We start from the raw sequence: 25,215 nt of genomic DNA on the forward strand, positions 1-25,215 counted from the left end.
ATGCTGCCGATGCTACCGACGCTCCCCCCTTTTCCCAAGCACCGGGAGTCCCCCCCCGCGCCGCCGGTGGGGGTCGGGCGCGCTCGCTGCGGTGGCGGGGACGCCTCCTCGCCGTCGCCAAGGCACCGGCTGCCCCCTCCCAACCCGCCCTCCCGGCCCCCCCCACTCCGACGCCGCCCGGGCGACCGTGGCTTTAGATTGTTACTGTGCCGCTGGGGGGGTAACAGTCTACAGCCATGGTCGCCGGGACAGGCGGACTCGCACCGCGGGCAGCACCGGCTCCCCCCACTCGCCCACCCCCGGGGGTCCCCGAGGCGGCGGGGGCGGGGGTCCCGTCGGGGGCGGCCCGCCTCCCGGGGCAGTAGGAGCTCACATGCAGGATGCAGCTCACCGCACATCAACTCTTACTGTTCGGGGGGGCGGGCGCCGAGCGGCTCCTCCTCGGGCAGCGGGAACGATGGGGACCCCCTCCTCGGATCCCCCATCCTGGCCCCCGCCCCGCAGCCCCTCACCTGCCCTCCCGGCGGGGACCCGGAGCCCCTCGGGGACCGTCCCCGCCGGGCTCGTCCCGCCGCATCTGTCCGCTCGGCAGCCGGGGTCCCGTCCCCCCGTCCCGTGTCCCCCCGGCTCGCCGCCGGTGCGCGGGGGGACCGCGGGCCGCTCGCGGAGGCCGCGCCGGGAGGGTCCGGGCGGCGGGGGCGAGCTCCGGGCGCCGGGAAGGGTGGGGAGGGCCGGGAAGCCCGGCCCTGCCGGCGGCTCCCGACGCCCAGCCCCGGCAAGAGACTCCCGACAAAATGGCGAAGCGGGGCCGGGCTCATTGTGCGGCGGGGCCGGGGCGGGGGCGGCCGGGGGCGGTCGCAGGTTGCACAACCCGCCCGGCGCGGCCAGGAGATTCCTGAGCGGCGAAGTCAGAGCGGCCCGGCCTGCCCCGGCACCGGGCACCGGGCCTCCAGCAGCCGGCGGCGACCGGTGCTGGCCGGGCAGGGCTCCTCGTGGGGGGCACCGGGGACGCACGGCCCTGGAGGCGGAGAGAGGGGGCTGGAAGGGCTGTGGTGACCACAGAGCCGGAGGGGAGGGAGGTACCTCATCCCATGGGGACACCGGGGATGTAGGGTCAGGCCCAAAAGGGTGAGGGTGGCAGTGGCAAGAGGGACAGGAAGAGTCCCTGAGAAAGAACTTTCAGTCCTGGGATGCTGCAGCACAGGGCTCTTGCAGGTGTCCCACCTAGACTGAGTTAGGGTCACGCAGGGTCCCCTGGTCACACTCTCCCTCTCCAAAGCAGCCCCATTTGGATCCCTCACCCATCCATGGGGTCATGCTGCTCACCTGGCAGCTCTGCCCTCACCCAGACAGGCATGGCCACCACCCGGCCCCCAGGGGCCAGCAGGGCCACAGTGGGACACAGGAGCTGCAGGCAGGGGAGGATCAGAGGTAGCAGGTCCCTGCTGTGCCCTGCTGTGTCTCTTGCTTGTTCCCTTTGACTCCTGCTTTTCCCCTCACTGCCATTGGTGAGGGGACAAGCACCTCACACCCTCAGGATGGGGATTTTCGGGCAGTCCTACCAGCACTCAGGTAAAACCACAGCTACGTCCAGCACATCCATGCAGCAAAGTTGCCACTGCTACAAACCCCACCCTCCATCCTCTGGGAAACACCTCCTTGTTTACACCCCATCAACAGCATCACAGTGAGGTCCAGGCCACGGTGACATCAGTGTCCCTTCCAGGGTACCCCTGGGTGAGGGGACATGTCCCATGGCCAGTGCTGTGGCCCCTTGGACCCCACTCTCCAGCCCGGGAACGTTCCAGCTGCATTGTTGTTTTGAAGGCCAAGTCTCTCCCGCTGACACCCTGGAATCAGTTTTTCTTCCAGAGTCCTTAAAAATATCCTGGATTCCTGACACCAGGACTTGTCTTCCAACGGCGCTTCCAAGCCGCTGGGCCTGGGGCCAGCCGCCAGCGCCAGGGGACAGAGGCTGTCCAGCTCCCGTGCTCCTCCTCAGCACAGAGATCGCCGGGAAGGAATGTGGTGCCAAGGAGGATCACAGCCCCTGCCACGGCCTCTTCCATGGTGGATTGGTGCTCAGCAGGGCACAGGCATGGCACAAACACTGCCTGACCTCAGCAACGCATCCAGTGGCTTCAGAGCGTGTCCCGGTGCACGGCCAGGAGGGTGGGAAGGGTCTTCCTGGCACCTCCAAGCCATGACCCTACAGAGCCCAGCAGCTGAGGACAGGGGTGGACACTGCCTCAGCGAAGGTCCCAAGGGACTCTCCCGGATGGGATTTCCCTGTGCATCCCTGGGAAAGCACGTGGCCCCAGAAAACTTCTTAGACCAACCTGTCACCCACTCCTGGCTTTGCCAAGTGGCATCCTGGAACCGTAGGAATTTAGGGTGGGCCTGGGGGGGCTGAGCCAGCAAAGCTGGGGGGGCTGCAGGAAGAGGTGCTGCTGTTGCCCCCCCAAAGGCCAGGCAGGTGCCCACCAGCCCCACATGCTGTTGCTGCCATCTGACAGCACTTGGCGAAACGGCCTTTTGTGATTCAGCCGTGTTTATCCCAGCCTGCAGCCCGGCCCAGCGTGGGTTTCCATGGAAAACTTCCATCCAAAACAAGGAGAGAGAAGGAGCTACAGCAGGAGTGACTCAGCCACAACTGGAAGCTTCTGCGAGTGAAGCAGGGAAGGGGGGGCTGTTCCCTACAGCTTGGTCCTGCTCCAGCAGCGGGGCCCCAGCATGGTCCCAGCTGTCCCCTGCCCGTGCCACTGCCACTTCACAGGCAGGACCGTGGCAGGTTTGGGGAAGCCTCGCTGTAAAACCATCTGGGAAACACATCATCCTCCAGGAGAGCCCCCTCCCCATGCCTCTGGCAGGTCCTGCCAGCAGGGACTGAGGAGGAAGAGCATGAGATGAGTAAGGCTCAAACCCTGGCAGGAGCCGCACCTGAGGTCTCTTTTTCCAGCGCTGCCCACAGCAACCCCACCCATGCCCAGTGTGCCCAAGTGGGTGGCTGGCAGGGTGGGCAGTGGCAGTGAACTCGAGGTGGCAGTGGCACAGAGGGAAGGGGTGAGGAGAGCTGGGGAGAAGTGGGAAAACAGCCAGGAATTTGCAGGCAAGCAGCAGAAGCAGCAGCACCAGCAGCACCGGCGGTGTCTCTGCTCCTGCCGGGCTCCTCCTGCCCTCCCCGGGACACTGGGACAGGGCTGGGGGCTCTGCTCACCCAGGGAAGGGGCAGCAAAGCTCTGCCTGGCTGAGCCCTGGACTCCATGCCCACGGCAGGCTCCTCACAAGCAGGGCCCCAGCCAGGGTCCTTCCTGTCCCTGAGGTCACACAGGTGGCTCCAGTGGCTGCACTGGGATATGGAAAGGCACATCTGGGGACAGGGATGACAACACCCAGGCTTCTGCTGCTGCCACTGGTGATTGTCCCCAGGCCCTCTTGTCTCAGGCAAGTGGCACAGCTGCCACCCAGATCCCGGGCTCACTCCATCACCCCCCTGCTCAACCACAGCAACTGGCCCACGCTGTTTTGGGGGAAAAAACAACTCCCCTGGGTCACGCTGGGTGATGGAAAAGGGAACTCCCCAGCACGAAGCTGAGTGAGGGGTGGGAGGACTCAGCCAGTCTTGTCTCCAGGCTCACCTCTGCGGGCAGCCAAGTTCTGTGGCTGCATCCCAAGAACAGACCTGGATCTGCGAGAGAGGCAGGGGCCAGCCCGAGGGCATCTCGCCAGGAAAGGAGGGAGAGGGCAGGATTCCCATGGCAAACCCCTCCGAGCCGCTTCCCTCCTCCCACCACACCGGGACCAAGCAGGACCTCCCTCCGCTGCTCGCACAGGCACCTCCTGCGAACAAAGGTCGCGTTTATCTCTTTTTATTAATTTATTTAAACCGCTACAGCAGACACCCGACAGGAGCCATCTTTATGCAGACCCCGGGAAAGGGGCAGGAACGGCAGCTCGGGTCACCCATCCCTCCCCGAGCCACCCAGGGAGCTGCCTGCAGAGCCGGGACCGTGCTGCTCACTCACCGCACCCGGGGCTTCCTCCCGTTCCTTCCCCGTGCCCGGGAGCTCCGGGGCCGCAGTGCGGGCGGGCGGCCATGGCTGCGGTGCCTCCCCCGCACCGGGAAAGCACCGGGAGCTCGGCCACAACCGAACACCCCCGGGGCTGCGAGCGCCGCCGCTGCCGTCCCTGCGCGGCGGAGGGGGCACAAGCTGCGCTGCGTTGTCACACCGGTCGCTGTGCTCGGCCACAGCTGCAGCCCCAAAAACCCAGCCCGTGGTTTTTGGGACCCCGCGCCCCCGCAGCAGCTGTGACACAGCCCACGTGAAGTGGCACAGACGGCCAGCAGTGCCCGAGCCCCCCCAGCCCCGCAGGGGAAACAGCCACATCCTCCTGCCAGCAGCAGCACCGCGCCGCAGACCGGGGCAAAGCCGCGATGGGCGGAGAGCTGCTCACTCCTGCGGCGCTGCTTTCACCCCTGGCACTGCCAGGCCCGCTCCCAGCTCAGCACAGGGAGGGTTTCTGCAGCACAGCGTCCTGCGGCCTTGCAGAGCTGACATTGCACTGCCCTGCTGCTCAAGCAGGGGGGAAATTCACTTTTTTTCATCCCATTTCCCTCTTTCACCAGCTCTACATCCCCAAGGAAAGCCATGGTTAGAGAAGTTCTCCTAGCACTCCTCTCCTGAGACTGGTGCCCAGCGCTGAGCTGGGCAGAAACTGAGCAGGACACCTGCAACTGTTACAGCAATAAAGATTTTCCTGTGCTTCTGGATAATACAGAGCCACAAACAAGCTTTTCTTGTTCATGGAGGCACTTTGTACAAGGAAGATTCAACACACGCACACTGAGCCAGCAGGCATTTAATTCCTGAAACAAACACCAGCCCTGGCACTGCCAAGGATGAGAGAGTTTTGCAGGCCCAGACCAGCTGGAAGCTTGGCTTAACAGGTATTAAAAACCACGAGGTTTTGGGGTGTAAAACTGCAAGAGCTCTGTGCTCTGCAGACACTTCCTGTGGCTGAGCTGAGGAACTCTCTTTTTGAGCAGGTGTTTGAGTCTCTGAAAGCACCTTTCCCACAGAGCAGTGTCACTCTCCTGCCCTCAACCCCCTCACTGTCACACCCCCACACCCATGTGTTACATGTCATATACATTATATATAACTTTATATGCATACATATATATATATATACACATATATTTTATACTGATGTATGCAACAAAGCTGAAAAAAAGGGAGATAAAGAACCATTTAGCCTGGCCTGGATGAACACTGAAGAGCAGAACGTGCAGTGAGCTGTTCTCTGGTCCCGCTGGAGGCACGGAAACAGTGATGCTTCACAGGATGGCTGGCTGCACGTGTCTCACCAGAGCCCTTTTTTATTACAGAGCCCGTTCTCAAACCTCCCCAGCCTCTAGGCGCTCGGCCTGGCCCTGCCCGGGGCAGAAGCGTTCCAGGAATTCCAGGTAGGCTTTCTTCTGCGCCGCAGCCGCGGGGATGAAGTGCCCGCCGGGGTGCGTGAGCACAACGGGCTCCACGAAGCACTGCGCCAGCTCCCTGCTCAGGGCCGCTGCGATCACGCCGTCCGTGTCGCCCACGACGTGCAGCGTGGGCAGGGCGATGGGCTCCCGGTAGAAGTGTCCGTGCGCCGGGGCGCGGCTGGCGAACGCGGCCACCAGCACGGCGAAGGCCACCGGGAAGCGCGGGTCGCCGCGGGCCCGCAGCGCGCACACCATGGCGCCCAGCGCCGCGCCCTGGCTGAAGCCCAGCAGCCCGTCGAAGGGCCCGTGCTCCGCCAGCGCCGCAGCCACGGCCGACAGGGACTCCTCCAGCCCCGCCGGAGCCGCGGCCGCTTCGCCCGCCTCGAACGTGCCGGGCCCGGAGAACCACCAGCCGCGGGGGGGGTCATCCCCGTCGGGGTCGTCCTCAGCGCCGGCGGGCAAGCGGTGCGGCGCGTCGATGGCCACCAGCTCGGCGCGGCCGCGCAGGGCCTTGCGGAGCGCGCCGGTGCGCTGGCGGAAGCGGCGGGCGCTCTGCCGGTACCCGTGCAGCGCCAGCAGCCGCAGCGGCCGCGCCTCCGCCATGGCCGCGCCCCGGCGGCGCCACTTCCGCCTTCCCGCCGAAACGCGGCGCGCTGATTGGCTGGAGAGAGGAGAGCGAGCGGAGCGCCTTCGCGGAGTGACGCGCGCCCCCTTACCGGCGGGAGGTCGCGGGGGGTGAGGGCCGGGCGGCCCCGGCGGGACGCGACCCCCGGTGCCACCGCGGGCAGGGCCGCAGCACGGCCCGGCCTTGCAAAGGGCAACTCGCCGCCGACAGCCGGGATCGGTCCTTGCGGGCAGTGGTGTTGTCGAGTTACGGGGTGATACCCCATCCATTGCGCTCCGGGGGTCCCGGTGGCGCTCACATCGGCGGCGCCCCCGCCTCTGCCCTTGCCGGTCCCAGGGCAGCGGCGGGTGACACTCACGAACCTGCGAGGTCCCCGTTGCTTGGCTGCTCCCCACCCTCGGGCGGGGCGGGGGTCGCGGGTGGCTTCCCCTGCAGGGAGAGGGAGGGTCAGGGATGCCCCAGCGCCAGCCGGAGCTGCGGTGAGCCAGTCCGTGCCCAGCCCGCAGCACCCCCGCGGGGAACCCCCCCTTTCCCGGGGAGCCGCGGGGCTCGGCAGGCGCTCACCCCGACAGGGCCGGGGGCAGCCGCGTGTCCCTCCCCCGGGCCGGGCTGGCACTGTCCCCGTTACTGTTCGGTGGCAACGACACCACGGGGTGGCGCTTGCGGTACGCGGCACCGGGTGCTCAGCCCGTCCCGGTGCTCTCACCGGCCCGAGGGACCGAGCGCGGAGCCGGTGTCCCCCCGCTGCCCACCTGTGCCGGCCGCCCGCGGCGCGGGGGCTGTGTGCCACCGTGGTTCACCGTCCATGGCCCCAGGGACTGGCTGGCATAGAAGTCCATGGGATAAGGCTGCTGCCACTCGATGTCCTGGAGAGCCACTGCAGCCTGCGGAGAGGACCGGGGATGAGTCCCCGAGCAGTGCCCCCAGAGGGGGAGCTGGGAGAGGTCCCAGCATCCAGCTTGGTGCGCCAAGGAGGGCAAAGCTGGAGGGACTGGGAATCCCACCGGTTTCACACAAGACTGGATATCCCAGCAGTGTGCATGGACTGTGCACAGAGCACAGATGCAGAAGGAGGGGACACTGTCCGGATGCAGGGACATCCCCAAGTCTGCTCTGATGCATTACCCCAAGTCAGGACTGTCCCCCCAAAACAGAAAGGGGTGCTCACCTCATAGGGTGTCAGCAGTGGCTTGCTGAAGGCCTCTCCCCAGTCAATGGAGAGCCGGGGACAGGCTACCTGCACCCACCTGGAAGGGAAATGTCACAGTGGGGATGAGCATTTTGGGAAGAAGAAGGCACAGTGAAGCCCCTCAGCAGAACCCCAGAAGGTCCTTACTGTGCCAGCACCACCCCGGTAAGGACAGCCATGCCCCTTCCCTGCACAGTGAGAGCAGGACAGAAGTGTCAGGGACAGCTTCAAGCGGGAATTGCACAGGGATGGGGCACCCTGGGGCTGGAGGGGGTCAGCAGCACTCACACATCCACCTCTGGGAAGAGCTTTAACTTGCTGGGGAAGATCTCAGACAGCAGCACCCGCACGTAGGGCCGGCCCAGGGCACGGAGACGTGACTCCAAGTGCTGCGGGGGGAAAAGGCACCTGGCAGGGTTAGGGTCCCCCAGCGAGCCCCCCAAGCCCTGCCCACAGCCCCTTCCTGGCCATCAAACCCTCTGTGGGTCCCTGCTCTGCCCCACGTGTCCCCTTGGCAGTCATAGGCCAGACTGTGGCCATGGCTCCGGCTTGTGCCAAGCTCTCCCCAGCACGTGCCTCAGCCTAATGAAGTAATTACTGCTCAATGACAACAATCTGTTCTCGTTAGCGGCTGCCTGCCCTGGGACACCCGCCTGTCATGGGCTGGCTGCAGCCAGGGCTTGCAGGAGGAGGAGAGGGGCCAGAGATGTCCTTGTCCTCCAGGGCAGGCACTAATCGCCCCCTGCCCAGCCAGCCCCGGCCATGCCCGTGTCCTGCCCACTGTGGAAGAGCAGCTGCTGGGACCTTGCTGCCCTGCTCTGCCTCAAATCTCACCTGTGGCTACCCCAGCATTTCTGGGAGTGAGGGGCCACCATGCTCAGAGGGCAGAACTCTGCAGTCCTGCTCCCCTCTCCCAGCCGGGGTGCAGAAAGAGCCAGCACGGCAGCTGAGCAGGGATGCTGAACCTGATCGGAAGTTCATCCAATTAAAACAAATCCAGCCAATTAATTGCCGAGCTGTCTGGGGGGAGGGGGGGTGTGTTCTCCAAGACTGGCCAGCTCTCCCCAGGAACGGGTTTAATGAGCCCTTGTCCAGCCCCCCTCGTCTGCTGCTAATTGCCCACGCAGACCGGGGCCATGGCCACTGATGGGCTGCCAGCGGTGCCCATCACCCTCACCCTGGCAGCAATGGTGCCATCCCTCACCAGTCCTTTCCCCCTCCCAACAGCAGCACCTGGTGCCTGGTGGGGACACTGGGGAAGGGGCTGGTACCTGTAGGATGCTGGGGGAGCCCTGATGTCCCAGCGTGCCCAGGATGAGTCCCCAGCAGCGGGCAGAGCTGGCGGTGCGGATGGCGTCCTGCCGGGCGCGGTGCATGCGCTCGTGGCTGTAGTGCTCCTGAGAGAACACTTTGCTGTAGGGATCGTACCTGCAAAGCACAGCCAGGCTCACACGGGCTCCATCACCTGCCCTCCTCCCAGTGATGCCTGTCCCTCATTAGCACTAATTGCCTCCCACAGCATCTGTCCTCCTGGCTGATGTAGGACCCAGCCGGCTCGTTAGGGGACAAGGACAGGGATAGGGACGAGTGTCCCACCACAGCACCCCAACACCCACCACAGCCTCAGCTCCGTGCTCGGCTTCACACTCAGCTCCCCCCCATCCTGGCTCATCAATTATGAAGAATTCTTTGATTTGTTGCTTTGTTTGACGAGGAGAATTTTAATCAAATCCCACTCGGGTTTCGGCAGCTTCACCAGCGCCATAAACCTGACGTGCGCCTCCCGTTTGTAACAAACGACCTACTAGGAAATTCAGATTCCTCCAAATGGGCCCAGCCTTTCACTCCTGATATTTCATCTGCTTTCAGCGGCCTCATCATCGCGCTTTATGGCCTCTGCCTGCAGCAGCCGGGCTTTAATGGCTGCACCTCCACGAGCTTTCACAGGTACTTGTCAAAATGTTTATATTCAGCTGGAGTAAATGGCTGGTGTTCATCTCCCCCAAGCATCTCCTCACCCACCCCGTGGCCTCTCACCTGCCCGTGCCTGCTGCTGGCAGCTGCCTGCCCAGCCCTGGGGGGCACAGGGGGACAGATGGGGTGGTCCCCACCATGGGATTGGAGTGGGTGCCTGTACCTGTACGCAGGTATCCCTGGGTTGGCAATCATGATGGACTCCAGGTGGAAGCGCCCGTCGCCCAAATACCTGCCGAGAGGGGAGGGAGAGCTATGGCACTGGGAAACAGCAGCACCCCATCCACGTGTCCACTGGTTTCCCAAACTGCAGCACAGTGGAGATGCCAGGAATTCAAGCTTCTGTGCTGGGACCCAGGGGCAGCAGGCACAGCCAGGGCTCCCTGGCATGGCAGGGCTGGAGAGGCAGCCATGCTCGGAGCAAGGAGGGGTGCTCACACCAGCACGGGGTGGCTGGGAGCTGCTCCATCTCAATGGCTGGCTCTAGACGTTGCTGCTTCCATTTCTAATCGGATTTCCAGTCAGCAATTACATTTCAAAGCCTTTCATTCAGCTGCCCTAATGGAGTGAGGGCCTGGAAAATGAATTCAGACGTAAAACTTGACTAGATTTTGCCCTTAATTGGAGAATGACATTTTGGGAGATCAAAGCTAATTTGTCTGCAAAAGTTAGCCCCAGAGACGGTGCAAAGAAGAAAATAATAATGCAGGGAGGACGCAGGTAAGGCCAAGTGCACCTGCGCGGGTTGGAACCGCACTGCCGCTCCTGTGCCAGCTGCAAGGACCCACTCTCACCAATGCAGTGCCAGCCCGGCTGCCCCTGCCTGCTCCTGATGTCCTTGGAGAGACAGAAAGTGGCTCAGGATGAATCCAGAGCTCTCACTGCCCCTGTGTCCAGCAATCTGGAGCCCAGCTCCCCGCATGGCTGTGCTTGGAAAGGCACTGGTGCTGTTGGCTCCCAGCAGCGTGGGCAAGAAGGAGTTCAGCAGGGCCCAAACCCACACCTGGGCTCCCCGGCTCCCCCCAAGGGTGGGGTCCTTGTATTTATTTATTCTGCAGCACACTGTATTCACAGTACATTAAGCATTTCCATTACCTAAAATAATTAGGTGATAGGAAGCGAAGTGCTCCCTCTAATTTGCTGTCCTTAAATAAAATTAATGTTGCTGTGATGTTGGGCCCCGGCCATTTGTCTTTTCCAATTATCCACCCGCCCTTCCATCTATTATCTATTCTGATATACGACTCAATTATTTCCTCCATGCTACAAGCACACGCCACTTAAAGCAGCGTGAGGAGCTGAAGGGGGCCCATCCCAGCCTGTGGATAGCCCTCACCACCCCTTAAAATTGCACAAAACCAGGCAAGGGGTGCAGGAAGGATGGCAAGTCTGGGCCAGGGAGGAGGGTGCTGAAGGACCCTGGGTACTCACACAATGGCATCCGTGTCCTGAGCGAGCCGGGGTGACGTACAGCCCAGGATCTCTCCTGGAGACAGAGGCTTACACTGGGGCACACACACCTTGTACTGAGAGCGCAGCTCTTGTGCCACTGCCTGTGGGAGACGTGGGGTCAGCACGGACAGGCCACGGCACAAAGGGTGGCTGAGGACCCTTGGGGACACCCCAACCCTGGCAGTCCCAGCCGTCGTGACCCGGTGGAGGGGAACCAGCCCGCTCGGGGTGGCACCAGGAACAGCCCCGCGCAGCCGGGGATGCTCGGCGAGGCTCAACCAACGTATCAATTAAAAGACAAGGGAAAAGGCTTAACGCTTGGATAGCCCCGTGTTTTGATAGACACGGCTCAAGAGGCTCATTCATCTCCTCCCCTCCTGCCCAGCAGGCCGTTCAGGGGCAGACAGACAGAGCTTCCCCGGCCGCTGCCGGCACTGCATCAAAATGCCAAGTGCTCCACCGCCTGCCCTGACATTTCCAGAGCAGCTCCCGGGGGAGCTGGGGAGGGGTGCCGCCATGAAACATTGATCAGAGTTATTATAAAGTACTTGATCAACGTTATGGCAGCACCACATTATTGCAGCGACTCGTCAGAGGGGAACCAGCTCCACCAGCACCCCGGGGCAGCCGCTCCCACCGCGGGGCTGGGACGGGGAAGGGCTGAGCCAGAGGAAAACTCAGGGGGAGACAAAAGCCAGGGATTTCCATCTCACCTGCAAAGTGGAGACAAACTGGATGGTGCTAACCAGGGCCAGGGAGCTGCCTGCTGCAAAGTTGAAGCGAATGGTCTCAAGAAAATGGGATGCATCGATCTTTATGTCCACGAACACATAGAGCATCTTCAGCCCCTGGGTGGAGTCGATGGGAACTGGTGACAGGAAGAGACAGGGTCTGAGTGTGGGGTACACCCGGGGCTCCAGCGAGCTCCAGGCTGTTGCTGCCTGCAGCTGGGGGATGAAGCATGTTGGTGGGGCTCCCTGTGCCCCAAACTGCCCCAGTATAGGCAGGGTGGGCTGTGCCACCCCTCTGCCTGTGCTGGCACCCAGGGCAGGGGTGCAGAAGGGAGCCACAGAGAGCTCTCTCCAGATAATGGCAGCCTGGGGAATCAATGAACACAAATCTAATTACCCCTGGTGCTAAGAAGCCTTTGTCACCACGATTAAGTGAATAATTAAAGTACACAGAGTCCACATCGATCCACAGCTCCATGTTCACTTCCCATTTTGGTGCTCTTTGCCTGATCACAATTAAGTGCAAATTACTCCCTCCTGCGGGGCACGTGGAGCTGGGAGGGAGCAGGAAGCATCGTGTGCCTCACCACTGGCCACCCTGGTGACAGGACCACTGTGGGCAGCTCAAAAGGAGCCCAGCATCCTCACAGCAGCCCATGGGTAACCCAGGGTTCCCTGTGACCCACCCAACCCACACCAGGCAAGGGCAACGAGGCCACGGCAGCAGATGGTAGCTGGTGACAGTCAGCCTGGCAGTGCCTGCCTGTCCCTGCAGGGAGCAGCTCCAGCTGATGTGGCTCCCATTCCCTGGAGCAGCCTGATGGATATGGCCCCTTCCTCCCCTTCCTGCTGTTCATTCATGAGCAGCAGGCTACAAACCAGGAGTTTTATACTCCCTGTTCCAGCGGTGCACATAACCCTCCTTCCTTAACAAAGCACCTAGCACACATATTTATCACCACAAACGCTCACACCAACGTGGCTTTCAGGACAGAGTTCTCAACTGGGGAGTCAGTATTTCACACAGACCCTGATGCAATTCTTCAAACCCATTTATAGGGCCCCATAAACGTCCAGGAGGGCTGCCAGGTGCTGGGAGCGTGGCAGCAGCAGGGATGCACACACCTCCTACTCACTATGGCAATTCTGCAGATCCACCTTAAAACCCAGAGCGTCTTATTGTTATTTTTGGGCTGATTCCATCCTGGGTGGACTTCAAAGTTAGCAGCATCTGGGACAGCAGCGCAGTTTCCATGGCAACTGGATCCAGAGTACTGTCCGCCTGGGGAGCACACAGCCTCCTCCTCCTCCTCCCTTCCCCGCCCAGCCTGCACTGTACCCACAAAGCTGCCTTTCCTGGCCCCGGGACAAGCGGGACCTCCAGGTCCTTGCTCTCCTCTGCCATCATTCCCTTTGTCATCACTCCACAGAGGCCAGGTGGGGAGCAGCAGCAGCCTCATCCCCTGGGCCAGCAGGGTCCTGCCAGCATGGCCTTGCTGCTCTGCTCCCGGGGACACGGCTGGATCCGTGCGCTGCCGCAGCGGCCGAGCAGGATGAGCACGGTCTGCTGCGCCCAAAATCCTGCCCGTGAGCAGCCACCCAGCCAGCCTGGCCCCATCCAAAGCCAGAGAACAGAAAGCCCTTTGGGGCTGGCACTAGTCTCCGAGCTGGCGTCCAGATGGGTGCGGAGTTGCTCGGCGTGGCACAGTGGCAGCAGCACAGCCTCCACAGTGCCACCCCAGCAGCACCCCGGGACTCGGTGTCACCTACTCAGGCAACTGTGTCCATAGTGCACCAGGAAGTCGGCGCCCAGGGCCCGGGCCGTGTAGTCATCCACGCAGCAGGCGCCGTAGGTCACGTCACCCATCACCACAGCCTCTGCATCCGTGAATCTGTGGGGAGGCACAGCACTGAGGGTCACAGCCGTGTCACCGCAGCCCAGGTTCTGCCCCCCAGCCCCAGAATGTCACTATGGGGGACCCGGGCTGCCACCGAGCCACGCGCCGAAGAGGACAAGCACTGGCTACTCTCCGAGATGTCAACATGATTAAGCTGGAGAGCGGTAATCCGCCTCTTCAATTGGGTAAAGCTGTTTGCAATTCAGCGGATTATCCACTCATCAAACAATACGCTGCCAGATTCCTAATGCTCCAGCGGGGAGAGCAGCAGAGGGAGACCCGGCACAGCGTGGTGCCACCGCTTCCACCAGCCAGCCCTGGGGACTGGAGCCACCAGGATGGGCAGAACAGCTGTCCTGGCATCCCTTGTGGTGCCAGCCAAGCCACCAGCACCCCATGGCTGGGCACTGTGTGAGCTGGTGAATCCAATCTGCACCTGGCTGTGTCAGCCCTGCATGCCAGTTTGGCCAAGCTGGGTGACCCCCAGAAGAGCTGGTGCTTAAGTGGCACTCGGCAAGGGAAAGCACCAAACCACCACTGGTGCTGTCCCCTACACCCAGTGCTCCAGTCCAAGCACCTGCCAGCTTGTGGATGAAGGGGCACACACCAGCACCAAGCAGCAAAGCCAAGGCTCTGGCATGATTCAGAGGCACCACCTTTGTGGGTATTTATTGCACCATTTTGGGGGATTATTAGCTTGGCTACCTTCCCAGGGAGCTGCCGCAGCAGGATGAGAGCAGGTATTGCAACGACAAAGCCCCGTGCCTGGAGGGGCTGCTTAAACCAGATGCTAATTCCTCATTTAATTGAGGCCTGCTGTAGCTCGGTGCCAGCGGGGTCTCCCCTGCTGCTGGCACCGGGGACCTGGGAAGGAGGGGGCCCTGGCACAGCGTCACCCCCTGCAGCACCCATGGCTGGCTGGGGGCCAGGGTCCCGCGCTCCCCCCGAGCGCCAGGCAGGGAGCGTTACGTCGGCGGCAAGAATAGAAATGGTGGGCAGAGCTGGGCAGATGGCAGAAGGTGGAGAAATGGCGGAGCGTGCTGAATATTAACAGCTCTGGCCCATCCGTCAGCGCCCGGGGAGGGGGACAGGGGAGCAGCAATGCTGGAGCGTCCCCGAGGAGGGGGCACAGCCATCCTCACCTCTGAGTCCGGCCTGGGCAGCTCCCACTCCACGAGGGTTGGGGATGCAGCTGGGGAACGTCAGAAGATGGGCAGGATGCTGCCAGCACCCAAATCCCGAGATTCCTCATGGCCAGCGTGGCCTGGATGGGAGGATGGCTCCTCCACTGCCCACGTGGTCACACCGTGGGGCTGGGGGCTGCCAGTGAAGGTTCCAGAAGGCTCTTCCCACCCTTCCGAGCCCCCAGCCCCCTCCTCTAATGAGAGGTGATGAGATGAACGTGAATCAGACTCCACACATCTCAGCAAAAGTGGAAAATTATTCAGCTCCTTAAGATTCAGGATGGGGAGGTCTGACTCAGAGCGGCAGCCAGCGCCGCTTAATTTTTTATAGATTAAAATGTATGCAAATTGGCCCAAACCCCAGAGAAAGTCCCTGGGGGTGAAGAGCAAGAAAGTGAAATAGCAGCAGTGGAAGGAGGAGGGCAGAGGTGCCTGTGGCCCTGCCCGGTGTGTGGGGCTGCAGCTGGGCAGGGAGAGGTGAGGCTGAGCCCTGTGCTGGCCATGGGCAAGATTCCTCCTCCAGCTACAGGGAGTGGAGTCACAGGTGAGCAAAGAGGCCACGGGATGGTGCCTGATGAGGAGGGAACCTAATGGTGCTGGCAAGGCCAGGAGCCTGGTGGTGCTGCAGGAGGGGCTCCAGGATGGCACACACCAGGATCACCCGCTCCGGCTGGGCTGGACAATCGAGTGGAGCCGTAATCATCTCCAGAGACAAATCAAAGGCAGGCACCAGGGCCTCCCCTTGATGTTTTAATCAGTTCAGTGTCGCCAGAGTCTTTCATCAAACTACAGAGGAAGGAAATGTCAATTAGCAGCCACCTGCCTCCAACACAGGCTAAGGAGCTGCTTGCCAACCAGCCCGGACCAGGACGTGGGCAAGGGGCAGCCAAGGCAGCATCCTTGTCAGTGTTTTGTGTCCCTGGAAGTTGTCACAGCCACGGATAGGTCCCAGCAGCATGCTGGCAGTGGTGACAGGGATGTCCCCACCCAGCGCTGAGATGCTCATTACAGCTGGGAGCTCATGAATATTGAACACGTGGGGAGGTTATTCATCTTTTACGTCCCGCAAACCCCGGCTCATTCTGAAAAACCGCCTGGCCTTAGCATTTTTCTCATCTCCCCCTAATTCATTATCTGCTCCTTTAAACAGATGGTTCCCAAAATCCCATTTATAAAGCGCCATGCTCAGCACTGGCAGGATGTGCCCCAGGGCACGCCAGGTCCCGGCCCCGATCCCAGCTGGGACCCCCAAGCCCTCCCAGCCCTGCTCCCCAGTGCAGGACAGAGGCAGCAGCAATCCAGGAACAAGTTTTGGGGCTGAAAACGCTGGGTCAGAGACATGCACACATGGGGCCTGCATGTCTCCAAGCATGGGATAGCCAGTCCCTGTCACCTGAGCACAGGCACTTGGCTGGAGCAGCCCTGATTTATCCCAGCCCCTCGAAAAATGAATGAGAGCATTTGCTGCTGGCAGGAGCGCGAGGTCCCTTGGCAGTGTGTGAATGATACAGTGCTGGTCCTCAAGCCGTGAGGCAGAGCTGCTCTCCCCAGCAGGGACGAGTCCTCAGCCCCTGCGTGTCCACCAGCCCTTGGTGGGGAGGGGATTGAGGGGAGGGATTGAGGGGACTGGGCTGAGAGTGGCCACTCCTGGCACCCCTGCGCTATGGGATGATGGAGCCAGCACTGGGATGCCAGGATGTCTGCATGAGAGGGACAGTGCAGACTGCCCCTGGCCTCACAGCCACCTGCCTCACCTCCACGTGACCTTTCAAATACCCCACAACCACCCCACAACCACCCCACAAACTCCACTCCTAGTGCCCAAGCCCAGCGTGTCCCAGGACACCCGTGGGTGCTGCTGTCCTGGGCTGTGGGGGCCGAGCCCAGCCCTGGCTGAGAACAGTGCACTTAATTAGCAGAGAAGCCCATCACCAAGCCCCATTACCAGACTCCCAACTTCATTAGCACAGGAAGGCTGCACATAATTAAAATAATGAGTTTGCGATTTTATTGCAGTTGGTGCTGGAAGAGCCCGGCTGCAGCTGGGCAAGGATGGAGCCCCACAGAGCTGCTGCAAGTGGGGCATGATGGGGAGAGGTGAGTGTCCCCACACCCCCCCAGGAGGAACCATCTCCAGCTGGGTCCCCTCCCCTGAGGAGACTTCCCACTCTGTCCTCACTGTAGGTGGCAGGGGCAAACACCACCTCTCAAGGGGCATGTCCCAGGGCACCCCAACTTTGCTGGTCCTGTAGCAGCAAAAAAAAACCCCAAAATAAGGCAAACCAAGGGTCAGTGCACATTGGCTGTAAAGGCACCATGACCATCCCGTGTCTGGATGGTGACTGTCCCCTCTTCACAACACAGAGCTCTGTGGGATACAAGGAGCTGGCATGGGGCACTGGTGGTGGCATCACACCTGTGCTGGCACACCCCAGCCTTGGGAGGTGACATCCCTATAGATCCCACACATTCCCCCTGGCCCAATCCCCCTGGCACAGCCACCACCCGGGCAGAAGGTTTTGAGCATCTCCAATGAAGTGAGAACTTCATTTCTCTAATGATGCTGTTGTGTGGTTAATGACAGTGATTAAATTCCCCTGCACAGCGTGCACCCGCTGCCAGAGCCTCCAGGTTGTGCTGAAAAGGACGAGGGGAGAAGGGAAGGCAGCACTGCCAGCAGAGCCACGGCACTGTGCAGATGAGGCCAGATCCTGATCTCTGTTAGTGTCCCAGGCTGGCCTTTTGGGACCTCCTGGTGATGCTGCCAGCTTCATCACAGCACTCAGTCCCACACTGCTCAGTGCCACATGGCAGACCTGCCTGGCCAAGGGACCTGGCACCTGCTGGCACTGGGAACCTGCTGGGCACACCAGCCATGGCACTGTGGGGCACACTATCCATCAGGGCCTCTTTTGTCCTGGCCATAGTGGGGCACTTCAAGCTCTGCCACAGCTGTTGGGCTGTGCACATAGATGTTTAACTCTTTATTACTCAACCAGGACCTGCTGTCACTCCAAAAAGTCCCTGTCTGCTCCTGAGTCACCAGGATGAGACTAGGATGGTCTGTGCACCTCCAGCACCACCTCTCATGGTTCTTCAAAAGCCACTGGGAGTTGGGAGGTGTTTCAAAAGGTGTTTCAAAGCCACTGGGAGTTGGGAGCTTGTGGCAGGGCAGCCTCTGCAGGCATCAGGACACCCCTGGGCCCCCCTGCCATTGCCCATAGCCGCCACCAAGCCTCGGCTGATTAGCAGGAGCCTCTCACCCCGGCGTGGCACAGGAAGACAGAGGGATTAGCAGCTGCGAAGCCCGACAGCCGACTTTATTAACACGGAATCAAAAGCCCAGCTGAGAGCCCAGCTGATCCATCTGCTCCAGCCCCGGCAGGGAGGGGAGCAGGGGTCCCGCTCCTGGCTGCACAGCCCCCAGCTGCAAGCTGGTGGCGCAGGGGGACACGACTGCCACCTCCCCGGCATGACAGCGGGTGGGCTGGGGGGCTGCCCCTCCCCGAGCTGTGGTCCGAGCTCCCCCCACGCGGCTCTCCACGCTGCCGCCCCCCAGCACGAGTTCCTCTCTGCCGAATTACATCAGCCGTGACAAATGGAGCCAATTTGGAAGGTGCCGCGGGAGTGTCGTGATGTGGCGCCGGCAGCGCGCAGACCCCGGCCCCGACACCGCCCCCCCGCAGCCCGGCCGCTCGCCCCGGCACAGCTTTGACAATGACAAACCTATTAACGGTAATTAACTGGCCTCACACCGGTCAGTGCTCCGAGTGTGCTCTCGGTTTCAAAGGCTCCAGGCTGAGAACCCCACCGGCCTTTCCGGCGGCGGCTGTGATGCTTCGGCTACATCTTCATCCCCGCAGCCCCTCGGGGCTCGGCCAGCGCCACTGCAATGCTGGGAAGCTCAGACAGGCCCCACCTGGCCTCCCCCCTCCCCTCTTTACTCCACGGAGCTCCCCGGGGGCCTGCTCACTCCCACACGGCAGCGAGGGACGTGCTGACACTGCCATCCCACTGCACGGGGACAGACAGACGCACAGCGAGCACCATGTCCCCCTCGAGCCGCCTGTGATGCGGGGGAGTGAGGCACATCCCGCTCTCGGCTCTCCCAGCACCACCAGCGGCACAAACACTCTATTAAAAGGCAGCTCCAGCAGAAGGGATAAATATTCCGTCTGAGTGGCAGCTGACACGGCTCCAGTTCAACCAAAACACACAGGGGTGGGCACTGTCACCCCAGGGGCACCACACCGGGCATGGCTCTGCAGCCAGCAGCAGAGAATGCAGGGGAGGGGGAACTCACTCCCCAAACTCCCACCAGCAAGGACAGGGCAGGAGGCTGTGGGGATGGGCTGGGAAAGGGGTTGCTCGCTGAGCAATGCCCCCAGTGGGCACACAGGTATTCCTGTCACGCTCAGCCCTCACATCCTCTCTGTCACCAGGAGGAAGGGGACACCAGCCCAGGGCTGATGGTACCCCAAGCCCCTGTCCCCAGCCTGGTGACAGCAGCCAGAGCAGACAGCTGCAGCGATTCCTGTCACGTTGGAGGCTCATCCGGCCCCAGCACTGGGTGAGGAGGGCCAGCAGGAGCGGGTGGCCGAGCTTCCATTCCACATTAATGCTGGCGATGAATATTAATAGGAGGAAGAGGCAGGAACTAACGAGGCCACCTGCCGATTCACACCTCACCTCCAGCAGTGTGACTGGGTCCCCAGTGTGTCCCCAAGAGAGTGGATACAGGGCTGGGCTCATCCTGCCCACAGCCACTATCCTCTGGCTGGCAGTGCTGGTACCCAGCACAGCCACATCGCCAGCCAGGGTGACAGATGGCTCCCAGTGCTCCCAGTAAGGGGGTGGCAGTGGGGTGTCTCTGGGTACTGCATGGTGGCAGTGAGGGAAGGATACAGCCCTCCTGCTCAGCCTTGAAGCCATCCCACATCCAAACACCATCCCATCAGTGCTCCCACATCCCCTCCCTTGGCTGGGCACCTCCACCCACGCAGCACCCATCTCCCACCAGCACCCCTCACCAGCCCAGCAAGGATGGCAGCACCCCAGAATCCAGAGGCACCCTGGCATTCAGCACCCTGCAATCCACCATCCACCGGGAAGTGGGGCTTAAGGTTTCATTCAGATAAAAGAGCCCCTTAATCCGCTGCCTTTGAAGTCGGAGACATGAAAGCGGCTGGGTGCCAAAGCCGAGAGGAGGCAGCTCCACTTAAAGGGACAAACCCACGCAGAGCTGCCCACGCTAACACCCATCCCCTGCCCCCCTGCCCGCGCCCACCTTCCCACCGAGTGTGGGGCTGCCGTGGGGGAGACAATGGCAGTGTGGGGACAAAGCCTGCAGGCACGGCTGCCTACCCACCCAGCACGGCAGCGGCCTCGGCAAGGCAGCTGCTAATGAGTGCCACGACCCCGATGGCAGACGAGGCACGAAGTGCTATTAGCACTAATTCATTGTGCTAAAACAGAGAGGGGCTGCGGAGGGGGCTGTGGTGGGTGTGGAGGAAGGCAGACGCTCTCAGCAGGAAAGAGATCACGGCCAATTTCTACAAGGTGCCTGCATCCCCTGTCACTGCACAGCCCAGCTCCTCTCCAGCGCCTCAGCCTCGGCTCTCAAGCAGCACACAAAAATCAAGAGAGGAGCCATGGAGAAGGGGTCACCCAGCAGGAGCGACCCTTTCCGTGCCATCACCGTGGCCTCGAGCCTCCCCAGCTGCAGCAAGGCTGCCCCTGCACATCTCCGCGGCTGCAGAGGCAGGACGAGGCCGGGGGGAGGAGGCTGGGTCCTTGCCGCAGCGGTGGCCCCGCTGCCGGCCCTCCCCTGGCACCGGGCTGGCGTCAGCCGCTCGTTAACACGGCTGCTCCCCGGCTCCAGCACCCCTGCGGGGCCCCGGCATGCCGAGCCTGTCAGCAGCTCCGGGCACAGCAGAGAGGGGAGGAGAACTGAGCAGCGAGGGCTGGGCTGGCACCGGGGCGGACCCTGTCCCCAGGGCTGGCAGCAGGTCCCTGTGACCCACCGCAGGGCTGCCCAGATGTGCCCAGCGGTGCCCAGCCAGGTCGTGGCCCCAGCCACAGCACCTCCTTTCTGCCCAGTGGCCAACCCATCCCCAGCAATAGCCTGCATGCCCTGGCCAGCCCTGAGCCCTGCAGGGAAAAGCAGTGCTCTTACCTCTCAATGATGTCAGCGATGGTGCAGGCGAACATGAGGAGCCCTTCTGGCATCTGCAGGGCCACTGGGAAGAGAAACAGCCACGGGGTTAGGAGGGGCTGAAAGGGACATCTTAAAGTGGGGACCAGCTCAAGGTGCAGCCACAAACCACGCTCACCAAACCAGGCAGGTGTTGGCCAAAAATCCGGGTGGTTCTGGCAGCTGGAGTGCAGACTGGGCCATTCCTGCCTTGGGCCACCTCCACTCTCCCTGTCCACACACCTCATCCCTCTCTGAACCTCCTGACACCGCTGGTCTCTCCCACTTCTCACAGTAATGACTTCCAGATTTTAATTATGTGCTGCACAGCAAAAGGTACTTTCTTCTGTTTATTTTAAACCTGCTCCTAATAATGTAAACGTGTGCCCCTGGTTCTCCTGGTACAAGAAAGAGTGAATAATCATCCCCTGTTCAGCCTCTCCACATCATTCATAATTCTACATCCCTATCATATCCCCTTTCGTTCACCTCTTTTCCAGCTAAAGGATCTAAACCTATTTAATCTCTCCTTATACAGAAGCTGCTCCAAACCTTTGATCATTCTCACTGCCCTTCTCCACACCTCCCTCGCAGCTTCTCTCTCCATTTCAGGAGGGTGGCCAGCAACAGCCGCAGCATTGTGCCTCGCAGGAATTTATCCAACAACAAATTATGTCTCCTCATTTGCTCCCTCCTCACAGAACAATCAGAACAATTCCTCTTCCTCTAAAGGCCAGCAAACTGCCCAGTGCCTGGGGTCCAGCCAGGGGTGGTGGGGAGGAGCAGGGACCATGATGGAGGAGGTAAATGGAGGAGACCCCATTAATCCTGTTGTTGTTTCACCTCCCAATCCCACTAAGATATCCCAGCTTCCATGCTATCTATCCAAACACTCTCTGCAGATTCCCCTCCAACAAAATCCCCACGCTTCCAGGCCCAACCCACTGGAGCTGTGTAAAGGCCTGGCTCAAATTAGGCTGATTCCCACCCTGTTCCAACCTGCAGGGCCCAAGGAAAGCTGCACGTGCTCTGCCAGCCCTTGCCTGACCTGGCAGGGATCCCCCACTGAGCCCATTTTGGCCCATTTGGGGGTTCCATCCACCCCAGATCTGCAAACAGCAGATTGGCAGGAGGCAGCTGGGTCGCTCTCCACTTCCACAACACAATGGGGAAAAGGGGTGCTCCCCAGCCCCCCCAAACCCCCCGGCAGGCAGGGCACAGGCAGGGCTGGCTGCAGCCCTGTGGGAGGCTGCGTTCCCCCAGCAACGAGCCCCTGGCTGCTCTCTGCACACGCGGATTCTCAAATCCCAGCACGGCTGGCTGGCTGATGGGCTCCGCTCCCAGCTCTCGGAAGCCTAAATCCCAGCCGCATATTTACATTTAATTAGGAGGTGCCAAGCAGCAAAACACAGCGAGGAAAGGCAGAGCGGCACGGCTGGGCGGCCTCGCCGTGTCCCGATGGGACACGCCCAGCCCTGACTGCCACCCCGCAGCCGGGATGGGCCGGGCAGCCCCGCACCCTCCGGCAGGGCAGCCGGGAGCAGCTCAGCTGCCAGAACATCCCCGTGGCGCCTGCCAGCCCTGCCGGCTCGGTGGCAGCAGGCAGAGCCATTCCCAGGTGGATAGAAAGCATTTCAAATCACACAGCCCCACGAGCAGCCCCTGTGTGCAGGTGAAGGCAGGGTGGGGACATTGGTGACACCCGAGGGTGAGAGCCCTGTGCCCGTAGCTGATCACACACTGCTCAGAGGGATGCACAGGGAAAGCCCTGGCACCACTCCTGAAGCCTCCACAATCATTCCCTGCCCCTCTGGGGGTACACAACCCTCTGAGCAGGGTTCAGAGCAGCGAGCAGCACGGCCCAGCTCCCTGCCAGCCCCACCCGGTGCCCGGTGTTGTGGGGCTCCCCCTTGCCGGCACCAGCAGCGTGTCAGGAAAGCGCAGGGAGAGAGGAGAGAGGCAAGAGGAGCACAGCAGGGACCTGGCCAGCATCCCAGACACATCTCCAGGCTGACAGGTCCACGCAGCTCCACCTGTCCTGTCCAATGTGATTATAATCCAGAGATACAGATCTATTAACCCCCCTGGAGAGGAGCAGAGCTCGCCAGCACCGAGCCTAAACACACCGGGAGCACAGCAGCAGCTCAGCCCCAGCCTCCCCTGCCCCACGGGGGGAGGCTCAGCAGCACAAACCAGCCCCAAACCAGCCCCAAACCCGCTCATGCCCCGGGGCAGCGCTCACCCTTCCTGGCCCCAGCCTGCCGGATGCGCCAGATCGTCTTGGGGATCTCGAAGTTGTAGTTGGGGGGCAGGGCCGCCGCGGCCTCCCGCAGCTCCGCGTTGCCCAGGATCTCCTCGGGGATCTGCTGGGCCACCCGCCGGGCTCGGGCTGCGGGACAAACGTGGCAGCTGAAGGAGCGTCAGAGGCAGCGCAGCCCGCACGCCACGGGCCACCCGCAGCCTTTGCTGCGCTCACACCCCCGGGGACAAGCGGGGAAGAGCGGTGGGGTCCTGCCCTGCAGGCTGGGGGCAGCTTGCTAGCGCTTTTTGGGGAACAAAGCGTCTTTTTTTAAACCCAGAAAGCACCGCGGTAAGGATGTGAAACGCTATGAGCGCAGCTGGCTGTCCCCACAGCGAGGTGACAGCCCCTCAGGGCTCATCGGCCACCACCCCGGTGACACCCTAATGCACCCCCGTTTTCCCAACAAGGGGATCCCGTTATCCCACCGGGAAAGAGCCGCCCAGCGCCGGGTGCTCCATCCCCGGGAGCCTCATCCTGAAGCCGCCCCCCGACAGCAGCCGCCCCCCTACATCTCGGCGATGCCAGAGTGCAGCGGGGGAGTGACAGCAGGGGGATTATTCACTATTTCCAGCCCAACACCGGCACTCACGAGCCACCAAACCCTCCCCGCACGGCCCACGGGACAACCGACAAAGGGCCAGCTGGGCCCGGCCGGCGGCGGGGGTGGCCGGGACGGTGGAGGAGCCACCTCCCGCCACCGGCCGGGCCTTCCCCGTCAAGGCAAGCAACACAGCGGCCGGTAGCGGCACCAAGAGCCCCGCGCGGAGCCGGTCCCAGCCCACCTTTGGCGGGCACCGGGGCCGCGCTCCCGGCGCGCACGGAGGCCGCCATGGCTGTGGCGCACATGGAGGCGGCAGGCAGCACTAAGCGATCCCCGCGCAAGGCCGGAGCAGTCGCCGGCCGAGAGCTCGAGCCCGGGAGCGCACCGGCGGGCCCCGACGGGACGGGCGGCGCGGCGGGGACCGAGCGCTCTCGCCACGGTCCCGGCGGGACACTGGGAGTGCAGTGGGATGTGGCAAGCGCTGCGATGGCGCGGCTGCCCGCCCTTCACGTCGGGGACGTGGTCCCGCCGCATCCCTCGCGGTGCTGACAGTGTCAGTGTTAACACGGGGACGGGGTGGGGGCACCGGGAACGTTGTCACCGTGACGGTTCCGTGCGTGTCCCTCCTCAAGCTCCTGCGAAGCATGGGGCAAGGGGGACCCGAGGGTAATGGGGACCCCCTGGAGACAACGGGGATCCCGACGGTGCAGTAAGGACAGCAGCGCTCCCGGTGGAGTAACGGGACCCCCTTGGGGCAGTGGGGATAGCAGCGTTCCCGCTGGGATAACGGGACCCGCTGTGGGACAGAGGGAAGGAGGCAAGAGGGACCCTCGAGAGGCAGGAGGGGCAGTCCGGGGTCAGCGGGGACCTCCAGGGGACGACAGAAGACCGAGGAGGCAGCGGGGATCCCCCGAGGAAAGCGGCGGCCCCGGCGGGGCCGTGGGGACAGCTGCGTTCCCGGGGGGATAACGGGACCCCCCGTGGTGCACGGGGGAGGAGGCAGGAGGGACTGTCCGGGGACAGCGGGGACAGCTCGGGGACACCGGGGTGTCGGGACCGCGGCGGAGAGCGCGGGGACAGCAGGAATCGGGAGACAAAGGGGACATCAGCGGCCGGGAGGCAGAGGGGACAGCAGAGCCCCCGGTGACCCCGGTGGGACGGCAGGGAGCGGGTGGGGCGGAGGGCACCGTAGGGAGCGGCTGGGACCGTGCCGGGGCGGCGGGGACAGCGCGGCCAGCAGAGACCCGCATCGGACGGCGACATCTCGCAGGACAGGGCGACACGGCGGACAGAGGGGACGATAAGGGGCCGAGGGGACGGTTCCCGGGGAGCGGCAGGGTCGGTGCCGGGCAGGCGGGACAGCGGGCACAGCCGTGCCCACGGCAGGCGCGGGGCGGCGCGGCGGAGCCTCGGTGCGATAACGGGGCATCGTGCGAACGACGACGGCAGAGGGGACAACGATGTGCTGAGGGTGACAGTCCGTCCCGGGGGGACCGCAGAGCCCCGGGGGGGCGGCGCTGGGCCATACCCCCCGGTGGGGCGGAGGGAGGGCGGCGGCGCGGGGAACGGGAGCAGCGGCACTTTCACGAACTGTCCACGGGAGGCGGGAGAGGCGGCGGCGGCGGCGGAAGGGGGGGCCCGGGG

At 62.5% G+C, this 25,215-nt stretch overlaps 3 protein-coding genes across 3 annotated transcripts; 1 reads left to right on the plus strand and 2 right to left on the minus strand.

Moving 5' to 3' along the window:
• The first annotated feature begins 6 nt into the window (after window positions 1-6).
• Window positions 7-5,251, plus strand: LOC121345827 (collagen alpha-1(I) chain-like). The gene has a single exon (XM_041423067.1). The coding sequence runs from the start codon at window positions 10-12 to the stop codon at window positions 1,054-1,056; it is 1,047 nt and encodes a 348-aa protein (XP_041279001.1). The 5' UTR covers window positions 7-9; the 3' UTR covers window positions 1,057-5,251.
• Window positions 5,252-5,356: 105 nt separating this feature from the next.
• OVCA2 (OVCA2 serine hydrolase domain containing) lies at window positions 5,357-6,453 on the minus strand. Its single transcript, XM_041423068.1, has one exon. The coding sequence runs from the start codon at window positions 6,374-6,376 to the stop codon at window positions 5,399-5,401; it is 978 nt and encodes a 325-aa protein (XP_041279002.1). The 5' UTR covers window positions 6,377-6,453; the 3' UTR covers window positions 5,357-5,398.
• Window positions 5,357-23,886, minus strand: DPH1 (diphthamide biosynthesis 1). Its single transcript, XM_041423066.1, has 12 exons — window positions 23,813-23,886; window positions 22,971-23,117; window positions 20,711-20,774; window positions 13,224-13,345; window positions 11,436-11,590; window positions 10,702-10,823; window positions 9,434-9,502; window positions 8,568-8,724; window positions 7,585-7,685; window positions 7,276-7,354; window positions 6,860-6,991; window positions 5,357-6,536 (listed from the first exon to the last, which is right to left on the minus strand). The coding sequence occupies exons 1-12, from the start codon at window positions 23,874-23,876 to the stop codon at window positions 6,462-6,464; spliced, it is 1,287 nt and encodes a 428-aa protein (XP_041279000.1). The 5' UTR covers window positions 23,877-23,886; the 3' UTR covers window positions 5,357-6,461.
• Between the last annotated feature and the right edge of the window lie 1,329 nt (window positions 23,887-25,215).

This window comes from Onychostruthus taczanowskii, unplaced genomic scaffold (assembly GCF_017590055.1).
Source record: "Onychostruthus taczanowskii isolate IOZ18803 unplaced genomic scaffold, ASM1759005v1 scaffold75, whole genome shotgun sequence".
Taxonomy (NCBI): domain Eukaryota; kingdom Metazoa; phylum Chordata; class Aves; order Passeriformes; family Passeridae; genus Onychostruthus; species Onychostruthus taczanowskii.

Bases quoted from the DNA above. Each gene is read 5' to 3' on its own strand.
- LOC121345827 (XM_041423067.1), top strand. From the start codon at position 10: ATGCTACCGACGCTCCCCCCTTTTCCCAAGCACCGGGAGTCCCCCCCC.
- DPH1 (XM_041423066.1), bottom strand. From the start codon at position 23,876: ATGTGCGCCACAGCCATGGCGGCCTCCGTGCGCGCCGGGAGCGCGGCC. The intron at 13,346-20,710 runs GTAAGAGCACTG...GCCTCCCCACAG, and splicing joins ATCGCTGACATCATTGAGAG to ATTCACGGATGCAGAGGCTG. The intron at 6,992-7,275 runs GTGAGCACCCCT...TCCTCTCCGCAG, and splicing joins CACTGCTGACACCCTATGAG to GCTGCAGTGGCTCTCCAGGA.
- OVCA2 (XM_041423068.1), bottom strand. From the start codon at position 6,376: ATGGATGGGGTATCACCCCGTAACTCGACAACACCACTGCCCGCAAGG.